Source organism: Puma concolor, chromosome A3 (genome assembly GCF_028749965.1).
Source record: "Puma concolor isolate L17-30 chromosome A3, mPumCon1.1.hap2, whole genome shotgun sequence".
In the NCBI taxonomy this organism is placed as follows: domain Eukaryota; kingdom Metazoa; phylum Chordata; class Mammalia; order Carnivora; family Felidae; genus Puma; species Puma concolor.
The window spans coordinates 126,554,192-126,566,487 of NC_141669.1; the positions used below are offsets into that span (position 1 = coordinate 126,554,192).

Here is a 12,296-nt window from a genome sequence, read left to right on the forward strand (position 1 = left end):
GTCCTCGCCACCCCTGCTGTCCCCTCCAAATTCTGCAGAAGGGGCCCTGGAGCCCAAGCGATGCCTCATTAGCCCACAAATGCCATCCCCGTAGCCCCTGTGGGGGGCTTGCTGGCAGGCCTGGCCTTTAAAACACACAAGTTAATTCCTCCTCTGGCACTCGGCCTCATGGCACCCCGCCTCCTCCTTTCCCTCACACCCTTCCTCTCAGGGCCCGTTCCGGCTCTGCTCCCTGCTATCTGCACAGCGAGAACAGACTGTACCTCGCAGCAGCTGCTAAATATAGACCCGCATCAGCGGAATATTCCTGGCTGGGGAAATGGAGCTCGGGCTGGGAATGGCACCAGGGCGGCTCCTGCAGTGGGGCTGAAGGCAAGGGTAGGTGGGGGGCGGGGGAGGGGAGTCTGGTCCTTCCTGGGAAATGTCAGCAAAGACCTTCTCCGACTGAGCAAGTTGAGGACCCTAGGACGGGGAGCTCGTGTGCGCTGCCTCACCTTCCTAGCCTGGTGCCCGCTTGCTGGCCTCTTGGGAGCCCTTCCTGCCCCGCCCCCTGGGCCCCACGGCCTCCCACTTGCCACCCTCCTCCATGCTCTGGCTTACAACCTGGCCGTCCTCATCGTCTTGGAGTCTGGTCTTCCAACTGCTCACCCCTGCCACCTCCCAGACTCAATCCCGGCCCCTCCCTTCTTTCCACGTCCGGTCTCTTCCTCTTTCTGAAAGGGGATCAACTCTAAGGCCCCCTCGTCGGGCTGAATGAATGAAGGCTTCAGCAGTGGCAGCAGCCCCTCGGTGTATGGGCAGGTAGCAGATACTGAGCCGAGCACTTTGTATGCTTGCTGCTCCCTTGGCCTGCACGCTCCCTCCTAGACACTAATACCCTCACTTCACTCGTCACCTCCCCAGAAAGGCCTGTCCTGATTTCTTCAGCTAAGTCAATCCCCTTACCCTGCTTTCTGTGTCTTGTTGCTACCTGACGTTCTGTTACACATTGATATGCTTACTGTCTGTATTCCCTCCTTGGATGAAAGCTCCTGGAGGGTAGGGTCTTAGATTTGCCTCCTGCCATATGCTTAGAGCCGGGCACTTAGTAGGCACTCAACAAAGAGCTGTTGAGTGAGTGAAGGAACTCTCCCGTTGGACCCTCACAGTAATCATGTGAGATGAGAATTTATTATCCCTCTTGTGTGCATGGGAGACCAAAGCTTAAAGAGCCCCGGCTATTGAGAGAGCTCTGGGCCATATTTCGGACGGCCTCCTAGATGTTCTAAACGTTTCTTTCCTCCCTTCGCTCATCTTAAAGCCACTATGGTTAAAATGGAATTAATTAGCTCTGCACCAGATCCCAGGGCACATTCACTCATTCTTCTGCTCCTAGCTTTCTTAATCCACATTCCTCCTTCTGTTGCTGTAGATGGGGCCCCTTCCCATCCCAAGACCCAAAGGTGGGAACCCCTCAATCTAGTCCCCTACATTCATCCAGGTCCCCAAGGTTTGCCCTGAGCAGGATCTCACTGTCATCCCTCATTCTCCCTCCTCCGCATCTCAACTAACCCTCACCACCAATCCTGTGTCATCTTTGGCTCCCTAACTGGATGGAGCAGGTTAAGGAGGCTGGGTAGGGGCTGAGAAAAGGCACAGACCTTGGTGTTTGTCCTTTGGGGCTCTCTGCTGGGCACCCCAGGCTACTGAGTCTCCCTGAATTCAATTCCCGCCTCTGAGCCATGCTATCGAGAGCAGCCCGAGGGATCTTGTTAAAATGAAAACCTGAGCATGTCACTTCCCTGCCTAAAAGTCATCAATGAACCCAGAGTGTTGGTGAGGAGGAGGGGAAACAGGTGCCTTCCTACGTGGCTCTCGGGAGTGTAATCTGGTACATTTCGGCATTATCTATCCAGACTCCAAATGCATGTGCTCTTTGACCCAGCTTCTCCACTTCCCCGAAATTATCCTGCAGATATACTCACACAAGCACAAAATGATATATGTATGAGGTTATTCACTGTAGCATTGTTCGTTGTAGCAAAAGATTGGAAACAGCGTAAGTGTCCATCAATAGGGGACTGGTGAAATAAATTTTAGTGTATCCACAACAGCTGTTAAATAAAAGAATGAGGAAGCTCTTTATGTACTGATATAGAATAATCTTCAAGATGTATTGTTAAGTGAAAAAGGCAAGCAGTGTGTATAGTGTGTGTTTATAGCTACCGTTTGTATAGAAAAATAAAACAAATACATGTACCTATTTTCTTGTACATGCATAGAATAGCTCTGGAAAGATATCCAAGAAAATTACATTGGTTGCCTTGGGGACACAGACTGGGCGGCTGGGGGACTGGAAGGGGTGAGGAATTTCTACTAAATATCTGTTTGGACTACTTTTTGAGTTTTGAACCTTGAAGTGTGTTACCTATTTAAAAAACTTAATATTTTTCAAGTGAGTGAGTCCAAAATCTCCTAGGATATATACACCAAGTGGCTACCTTTGGGCCACAATTACTGGAGATAAGGGTAGGAATTTTGTTTTCTTTTTCCTTTTCTTCTTTCTTTCTTTCTTTTTTAACATTTTAAAATGTTGGAATGTTTCCTAAAATGTATTACTTTTGCAAGGAGGAAAAAAAAATGACAAAGATACTATGTGTGAGATAATACAATTATAACTGTGCTCATAGCCTGGAATCCTTAACCCCCGACCCCAAGAAAACAAACACCCAAACAAAAACCCAAAACCCAGATCCATCACGCACATACACCCTCCCCCACTACCCTTAGAATAAAATCCAAGGTCTTGAGCCTGGCTTATACTGACTGGGCCCAGTCGGGCCCCCGCCAGCCAGCCCACGTCACATCTCAGCCTGCCTGCTTCCCCAGTCCTGAGTTGCTTACAATTCCCCTCATGCCTCAGGCTGTTGTTTCCCTTCCTAGTTTTTTGCCCGCACCATGCCCGCTGCCTAGAATGCCCCTCTCTGAATCGCGTTCAGGACCGCACTTTCCGAGCCTTTGGGGGATCAGCTGCCACCACCTCCCACAACTTTGCATCCCAACTGCTCGTGCGTGTGCCCCAGCCCCCGCTGGACTGTGAGTCCCAAGACGGCACCAGGTAAACATTCTAAACATTCGGGGCTGCCGCATCTCATCTCCCGCCGTCGCCCCTGCCCTGCCCTGCCCCTCCCCCGCGGGGCGCAGGGAGAACACCCGCTGGGCGCCCGCAGCCACGCCCCGCTGGCTGGGTGACCTCAGCGCAGCGCTTCTCTGGTCTGGGCCTCTCCTCCTCTGCCCTCCCTGCCACTGTGGCAAGGCCCCTCAGAGACGTCATCGGGTTCTAACCTCAGACGAAGTGAGTGGGGGCTGTGTTTGGTGGTGCCGGGGGAGGGAGAAGAAGCCAGGAAGTCATTCTTCTCCAACGGGGTCCTCCCAACAGATCCGTAACAACTGCCCTTTGAACAGAGCGTTCACAACAGCTGCAAAGATGCCCTCCACCAGCTGACTCCCCCGAATACACGTACGACCGGCCCCCTAAGGGCTGCAGGCCACACTAGCCTCAGTTTGGCACCAAGGACACGAGGGCCGCTTAGTTCGGACCTCCGAAGTCCTTTCAGGGCGCCCCATGTGGCCGCATCCTGCTTCTTTGTTTCTCTGCCAGTCTTGCCGGCGCCCCCAGGCCTATTCTTTTCTGTCCCTCAGCCCTTCGCTCTTTCTGTCTGGCCGCCCTTCCCTCTCCGCAACCCTGGAACAGGCAACACGCCTCCCGCTCCGGCCTCACTCTCTGCGCGGTCCGGTTAGAAGGTGGATCGCAGACCTTGGCCCGCCCTCTGGCCCCGCCCTCTCTCTCACGCCCCTCCTCCGAGTCCGCCCAGGCCCCGCCCCTCTGGCCTGGCCCCGCCCCTCACCGGTCTTGGGGTCCACGGTGAAGTGGTGCTCGCCGTCCAGCACGCTGTACACCAGCCGAGCGCTGCTGCCGTACGTGGGGTCATCCGCATCTGAGGCCATCACCTGCATCACCGACGTGCCTGGGCCCGGGGGACCAAGAGAGACGGGGGGTCACCCGGGGGCCGCTGTGCCTGTCCTTCCCACCCCAGGGAAGCTGGGGGAGGAGATGCGGGCTGGGGGTCATGGCCAGTCCCCTCACAGTCCCCATCCCCACACCGACTCCCAACCCGCTTCCTGATCTGGGGCCTTCCTGTGGCTCAAGCATGACCATGGAATCAGAGCAGGATTCAAATCTCCCTTTGGTGGCTCCCAGCTGCAGGAAGGCAGCTTCTCTGAATCTGTTTCCTCGTCAGCAAATGGGGGTAGTCCTTGGTTCTTAACGTCGAGGGAATGCATTTCAAACTCTCAGGGCAGACTAGGCTCAGTCTCTCAGTGGGTGGTGGCAATGGTCATCTTCATCAGTTAAGGCCATAAGGGTCAGGGTTAGAGCCAGGACTGGAAACCAGGCACCTGACTCACAAAGCAGGGGTCTCCCTACCCACCCCAGCCCCTCCTGACTTCTCAAGGGAATTCTCTTTCTCCTGCCTTCCTCCCCCTCCAACCCGGTGAGAGTTGGGGCAGCCCAGAGGATAACCAAGTTCCCTGGGGCTCAGAGGCCAGTGTCATTTGTATCTGGGGCAGGAGGATGGCAGGGCCCAGCTTTCCCTTTGGAAAGTAGTTGGCTATGGGCCCTCCTGCCCTCCTCGCCCCTCCCCCTAGGTGCCCAGACAGTCCCTGCCCCCAGAAACACACACACACACACACACACACACACACACTTCTCCACATGCTCCGCACGCTCTGCACGTAGGCTGCTGGGGAGAGTATAAATTGGATAAAAGTCCATCAAACAGCGGCAATTAAGTTATTGATTTTCGACGCTGCCTCATTAAACTGGGAGCTTCTCTCGGCCTGTCCCAGAGATGGCTCTAATTTGACATCATGTTCAATTTGACGAAATCAGGGCTTGGGACGTGAGGCTGGACAGGATGGGGGTGAGGGGAGGGGTGGGGGAGGGGTTGTTGGATGGAGACACAGGCAAAGCCTTCTGGGCCATCTGAACCTTTCCAGAAAGCAGGGGGTGAGGTAGAAGACTCAAGAGGAATCTCGGGGGGGGGGCTCAGAACCTCAAGGGGATGAGACTTGGGACCTCAAGTTTCACCCAAGGGGATGAGACTCAGACCTCACTTCCAGCAGATGCTGCCTTCTGAGTGCCCTGCTAGGGAGGGGATGGCGCCCAGACCTGATGAGGTTCTGGGTGGGGCCCTCCTGTGGCTGAAGTTGGATTCTCTGGGCCAGCAGGGTGGCACGCTGGGAGGGGAGGCCCATTCACTGCTTGGCTAATGAGTGAGGCTCTGGAAATGCTACTGCAGCAATTCTGCTAAACCCAGCCTGCCGCCCGCCTCTCCCGCCTCCAGCCTGGGGCCCTCGATCATTCCAGACAGACACATGTATTTATTTTTCACTCTTTTGCATTTCTCATTTCCTTCTCCGTGTCCCCCCTCCCAGCCTGAGCCTCTTAAACCGGCCCTGCAATGCGCCTCTCTTTGGCAGCTGCGGTTCCATGTCAACCACGTCAGGGCTGCCCAGAGAAGCGAATGTCCGGCTTCACCCGCCACTTAAATCCATCATCTCTAACCCTCATAGTGTTTCTGAGAGGCAGAGTGGGCCCCTTCAGGGTACAGGTGAAGAAACGGGTCAAACAGGTAAAAAGACTCGACCAAGAGCACACAGAGAGGAAGTGGTGGGATTTGAGCCCAGGACTCTCTGAGACCAAAGCCCTCCTGGGTGGCAGAGTCAGCACAGGCAGAGTGGCTCTGGGGATGGTGGCCCAGGGTACTTAATCATGATCAGTGATGACTCCACCACTTATTAGCAGTTTGACCTTGAACACGTCACAAATCCCTTTGTGCCTCAAATTCCTCCTTTGTGAAATGAGGATGATAGCACTACCAAACTGCTGGGATTGGTTTTGAGAATTCAAATAGATTTCCATGTTCAGCACCGAGGACAGTGCCTGGCTCTTGCTAAGAACTCCGTAAACGCAGGTTGCTGTTGTCTCGGAGGCAAGGCACGCCAGTATACAATAGTACAATCATGCCTCCCTCACAGACTTGCTGAAAAGGGCGAAGATACATAAAGCATCAGGCTCATGGTGGGTGCTCAATAAACAGTAGCTGTTGTAACTGTTATGAGAGAGGGTCTCCTTGTCATTCTCCTCTGCCTGTTCCCCCCACCCTTGGACAAGGCACAATGTCAGGCTGAGTGACTCCCCAGGGACATGGTTGATCTCTCTCTCTCTCTCTCTCTCTCTCTTTCTCTCTCCCTCTCTCTCCCTGTCTCCCTGGCTGCATCCCAGGGACTCCTGCGGGGATGATGGAATCATTTCCCCAATCCGGGATTCTTTATTGCAGCCATTACAGTTAATGCCGACACGTGGGGATGGTGAAGGGTCAGTGATTCACCAGTGGCTCCCCTAGCTCCAGACCCCCTCCTACTTTCTTCACAAGTCAGCCGTAGCCCAGAATGAGCAGAGAAAAGGGTGCCAGGCCTATGGCTGCTATGAGGCCACCTCGGGGTCATACCCCCTACATTCAGCAGTTTGTATTTTATGATGACCATCATGTCCAATCCCTCCTTTAGTCCTCAGGTCAACTGTGTGATGTGGATGCAGTGTTGTGCTGGTAAATGTTTAACCATCGTCTCCAAGGGGTAGATGGGTGGGGAGGAAGGCCCTGCTTTGTAGTGTTTGTTGATTTCCATGTTGATTTCCAAATACTCTCACCAGGGCCAATTTCAAGCTACCAATGTGGATCAGCTGGCTCACAAAACAGAAAATCACTATTTCCCTCTTGTGAGCTGATAGGAACAAGCATAGTACAATCCTACATCAGTCCCATTTTACAGATGAGGAAACTGCTATGCACAGGGAAGGGTGAAAATGTGAATTAATAATAAATGATAACAAAACCCACTATTATATATCATTATCCGATGATAATGATAGATTACATTTATTGAATAACTACTTTGTGCTAGATACTACGATAAGCCATTTACGTATATTATCTCATGGAATTTGCAAAATAAGCTTGAAGTAAGCTCTAGTAAGATTTCCCCTTTACAGACAGAGAAATGAGGCTGAGTGAGGTAATGAAGCCCTTTGTGCCTCAATTTCCTCATTTGTGAAATTAGGGTAGTATTACTCCCAAACTCTCAGGATCATTGTGAGAACACAAATAGATTTCCCATGTTCAGAACTGAGGACAGCGCCTGGCCAAGTTCACCTGGCAAGAGGCGGGATTCAAACCCAGGCCGATCTGACATCAAAACTCACATGTGTCTGGCCTTATAAAGTAGGAGGTCAATAAGAGTCGAAGTAGACAGGCAAGTGAGAGAGGGAAGAGCCAGAGAAAGGAGAGGGAGGGTAGAGGAGGGGAATGGCAAGGAGCTGCATTCAGGATTCTTCCTGCCCAACAGCTGGTTCAAGCTCAGACTTCCAGAGGCAGGACTGGGATTGGCTAGGATGAGCTGTCACTGTCGTGGTGCTTATGCCAGCCAGCTGTTGAGCTACATGGGGTCAAGGGCCTATAGGCTGGCATAGGAAGGGTTGCCCAAATGATTCTTGGGTAAAACAGGATCTCAGGGCCCAGGGTTCCATGTGGAATGTGAGCTATGGAAAGGCTGGTCCTTGGAGAGCACAGAAACCAGTGTTTCTCAACGTGGCTGCACATTAGAATCTCTTAGGAGCTTTAAAATAAAACTGATGCTGAGCCCCACCTCAGACCAATTCAACAGCGCTCTCCTGGGGTGGGGCACAGGCAAGGGTATTTTTAAAAGCTCCCACAGTGATTCTAAGTTCATCCCAGGCTAAGAACGGACGCCCTAAACCAAACCCCTGATTGAACTGATGAGGAAACTGAGTCATTGAGCCTTTGCTCCATGACCCTCCCAAGGTTCTACCGTTAGTAAGTGGTAGGGAAGGACTCAAACCCAGGTCTGTTGGAGCCGCCAGGTCACCCTCCTGGACTCACTGCACCTGTGCTGAGACCGGAACCTGGAAGGAAGAAGTAAGGGTGACACACGCCACCAAGTCAGCAGTGCTCCTCCCAGGCAAAACCAGCATGAGACAGCTGACCCTCCTGCGAGGAGATGACCCTGGGTGACCCTTGGGTTCAAATCCCACCACTTCCTCACTCTGTGCCCTTGGTCAAATCTTTCTCCCTGTTTGACCTCTTTCCTCACCTTTAATCTAGAGGACGCCCCTCTGCCTCTCAGGGATGCTCCGAGGACTAGAGATAATGGATTTACCCGGCTGCTAAAGCTGACCATGTAGCAGCGCTCAGTCGTTTATTCCTCTCTCCTCTCTCTGCATGGTCAGAAGGTCTCTGGGGCTGCGTCCTCGGCCTGGAGTAGGAGATGCCTGGGCACCATTATCAGGAGCGGTGGGGGGACATGGTCACCCCTCATCTCTGGTTTATCTGGGTGACTCTGACATGGTTTGTCATGGAGTCAGAATTGGAACCCAGGGCCTGGTTCCCAGGCCAGAATTCTTTCCTTTCTTGTCCCCTCAACTTGACTATCTGTGCTCTGGGACTCCCAGGAGGAGTCCCAGTTAGCTCAGGAAGGAGGTGGTGCTGTATGGAGGGGACTTTAAGGAAGTCATCCCCGCCGACTCCTCAGCTGCGTGGCTGTGGGAAAAGTAACCTGACTGGGCCTCAGTTCCCCTTCTGTGAAATGGAGATAACACCTCCTCCTTCCTGCCTCCCTGGGTGAGGGAGGCCCTTTAATGAGATGAAAGAGAAGAAGCACTTTGGAAAAGAACAGAGTCCTCAAACGAGGTGACCAAGTGTCATTATTACGAAGATGTTTGTAATTATTACCATCCTGCCTCTTCCCTACCTCCCTTTGCTGCCCTGCTGGGCCTGGGGAAACCCTCAGCTCACATTTAGCTTCTCAAACATTTATAAAAAATGAGTCCCACCCCCTGCTGCTGCCAGAACGGCGCGGAATGCTTTCTATTAAAAATTAAAAACCACTTGTCGAGTCCCTGGGAACGTTCAGATTACACGGGAAACAAACCCCTTCTCAAACTCTCCCTCCCAGCTCCCTCTTTGATCATCACTTATAAGGCCGGCTCACTGGGCTGGCCTCCACAGCTTTCGCCCGCCCAGCCAGGGCAGCCTAATGACTTGCTGGAGAATGCAGGAGTGTGGCTGCAGGGGAGGGGGATAGAGGGATAGAGGGGGAGGATGCAGGCCCAGAGACAAGTGACAGAGAGGGTGGCACTGAGAGAAGGGGCTAGAAAATGGGTCAGAGACAGAGAGACAAGGGATTAGAGGGGCAGAGATTCAGAGAGACGGGCAGCAAGAAAAGTGGGAAAACAGATACTCTGACATGTGGGGAGAAATTAGGACAGAGACAGAGAGATGAGCAGCAGAGAGGCAGAGATACATAGAGACAGGGAGAAAGTGGAACACAGAATGTGACAGAAAGAAGTAGAAATGCAGAGATAAAGTCAGAAAGTAGACTTATATAGAAACAGAGACAGGCAGAGATACATATTAAGCAAGAGGAGAGTGGGAGAGAGTGGGAGGGGGACAAAAAGAAGCAGCAATTCTGGCTCCGTTGGACGAGGCTGCCCTATGTTGCCAACACACTTCTCCAGGGGCTCCAGTGACCTCTGCGACACTGTCCCCTCCCTTTCTCCTCATAGGTCCCAGCCACGGACTCAGCCGTGCAGGCAACCCTTGAATATTTGTGGGAGCCTAATCTGTCCCCCTGAGAGAAAGGACTCTCCTCCATTCCAGTGTGAGACCCTTGTGCCCTCTGTCCTTTCCGCGTTTAAAGGGGACCCTCTAGTAAGTAGTCTGGTCACCTTGTTTGTTTTGGGACAGAAACATTGCAAGTGTCTGCGATAGGATCCCTCTGCCTGTTGCAGAAAGCAAACATTTTTTTTTTTTTTTTTGCTTACAGTTCAGTTCCATTCAGTCATCCGACATCTACAGAGCACCCACTGTGTGCCGTACCCTTTTGCACGGGGCCTGGCCTAGAGACGGTGCTCGTGTTTGTTGAATAATTTGTTGATGGAAACGACAAAGAAAGGCAGGGATACCGTCTTCACCGTCCAGGTTCCCTGGGCCATGGGGACGACTCCCGAGGGCCAGGGCCTCTGCTCCTCTCTGCCACCTCTCCCCACCAAAAACTCTCCTGTCCTCTGCCCCCCACCCCCGCCCCCGCCGATCCTGGGTGGTGAGAGCCAGTGCCGTTGCTAGGCAAGGAGATATTGCACATATAGATCTTCCTGGACTTTAATTAAAAACATCTTTAGAAGTTGTCTCTGCAGAGGCCAGCGATTGATTCCTGGCTTGGGCCCGAGGGCTGCTGAGCCACACTCTCTCTGGCTGCAGACAGGACAATCGGAGGCTCCCAGCTTGCTGCTGCCCTCCCCAAATGAGACCCTTGGGGAACACACTGCCTCCTGCCCTCCTCCTTTGCTGCCTGCCACCGCCCCCCTCCCCCTAGCACAGGATTCAGCAGTCGGAGAGTACGTTCTTCCAATTTTTATCTCCTTCCCCTCATGAGCCTCAGTTTCTTCAGCTTTGAAATGGGCATGTCAGCACTTGACCCGAGAGCGCCCGGGGGAGCGAGAGGAGATCAGGGACGTGAAAGCGCTTTTTGCAAGCCGTCAAGGCCCTGTGCCTGGCTGTTTCCCACACAGGCTGAGGCCAGTGGCTTGGGTTCCGTTTCCGGGTTCTGGGTCCGGTTCTGGCCCCAGCTCTTACTCTGGAAACTCAGGCAAGTTACTTTATCTCTCTCTGCATTTATTTCCTCATTGGTTAAATGAGGACAGTGATACCTGCCCTGCTTATTCCCCAGGATTGTGAGGATAAAGGGAAATAGCTCTGCGAAAGCAGTGTTGGCTGACAGCTGTTATTTAGTAAATGTCCCAAGAAGCGTGGACTGTACTGCAAAACGGCCTCTTTTCCATCTATTAAAGATGCTGCTCACAGAGGAATTGGGATACGTGGAAAAACCAGCCATGGCAGAGCCCCTGCCCATTTCCACAGCCCACTGAGCCCCAGTCCCAGGGCCCAACAATGCCAATCCTCTGCCGAATGAGCCACCCCGGGGGCGCCTGGGTGGTTCAGTCGGTTAAGCGTCCGACTTCGGCTCAGGTAACGATCTCGCGGTCCGTGAGTTCGAGCCCCGCGTCGGGCTCTGGGCTGTCAGCTCGGAGCCTGGAGCCTGCTTCGGATTCTGTGTCTCCCTCTCTCTCTCTGCCCCTCCCCTGTTCATGCTCTGTCTCTCCCTGTCTCAAAAATAAATAAACGTTAAAAAAAAATTTTCAAATGAGCCACCCCGTTCTCTTGCCTTTGCTCGCAGCAGACATCACTAATCGATTGCGGCGTTTTCTCCAGCGTTTGAACGAGGCCTCAGACTCCTTCTCAACACAACCCTACAGTCACTGCCAATTGACCGGAGTTGGCCCCAGAGACGAAACTGATCTGACACCACTTTGAGGCCAGGGGGAGTGTCTCGCTCATCTCTCCATCCCCACATACCTAGCAAGGTTGCCACGTACCCAGTAGGCACTAACACGTGTTTACTGAATTGAAAGCAATTGCTTATTCTTCTACCCCCTTGGGGCTATATATAAAGTAGGTGCTAATAAATGTTTGCTAAGTTAGGTGACTCATCTTTGCAACCCAGACAGAGCCAAGTATACTAGAGGCCTCGTACATAATGGGTGCTAATAAACATTTGTGGATTTAATTCAATCACTTATCTTTACATCCCCTGCAGTGCCCAGAATAAAGCAGTGGCTAATAGATGTGTGTTGGCTTGAACTTCTCATTTCTGCATCCTCAACAGTGCCAAGCATACTGTCTTATACGTAGCTGGCATTAATAAGTAGGTGCAGTTGGATCGTGCATGAAAGCCCTGCGGAGACTCGCTGTCCCCTGGCCAGGTTGTGACACTCGTGGGTAGGGGTCTGGTGCCCCCAACATGAAGCGATTGTCCAGTCCAAGTCTTTTCTCTCAAAACTCACTCTCTTGTTGATTTCATCCAGCCTCGACCTTTAAGTTCCTCCTCTCTGCTGATGACTTCCACAGTTGAATCTCTGACCCTGATCGAGCTCCTGACCTCCAGACTCAGAGATCCAACTGTCCCCTTGACAACTCCACTGGCATTGCTGGTAGACGTCTTAATGTTAACATGTCTGAGACTGGAGTCTTCATTTTGTGCTCTAATCTTGCTCTTTCTGGAGCATTCCCCATCTCAGCATCATCCTGGCCTTGTCTCTCTTTCACCCCCCAATATCCGAT

At 52.6% G+C, this 12,296-nt stretch overlaps 1 protein-coding gene across 1 annotated transcript in view; it reads right to left on the reverse strand.

The window, feature by feature from the left end:
• Positions 1-12,296, reverse strand: part of CDH22 (cadherin 22) — a 66,880-nt gene that overhangs the window by 41,602 nt on the left and 12,982 nt on the right. Inside the window, exon 3 of the mRNA XM_086702364.1 lies at positions 3,888-4,007. Coding sequence (XP_086558490.1) covers positions 3,888-4,007 — 120 coding nt within the window. The remainder of the gene's footprint in view (positions 1-3,887; positions 4,008-12,296) is intronic.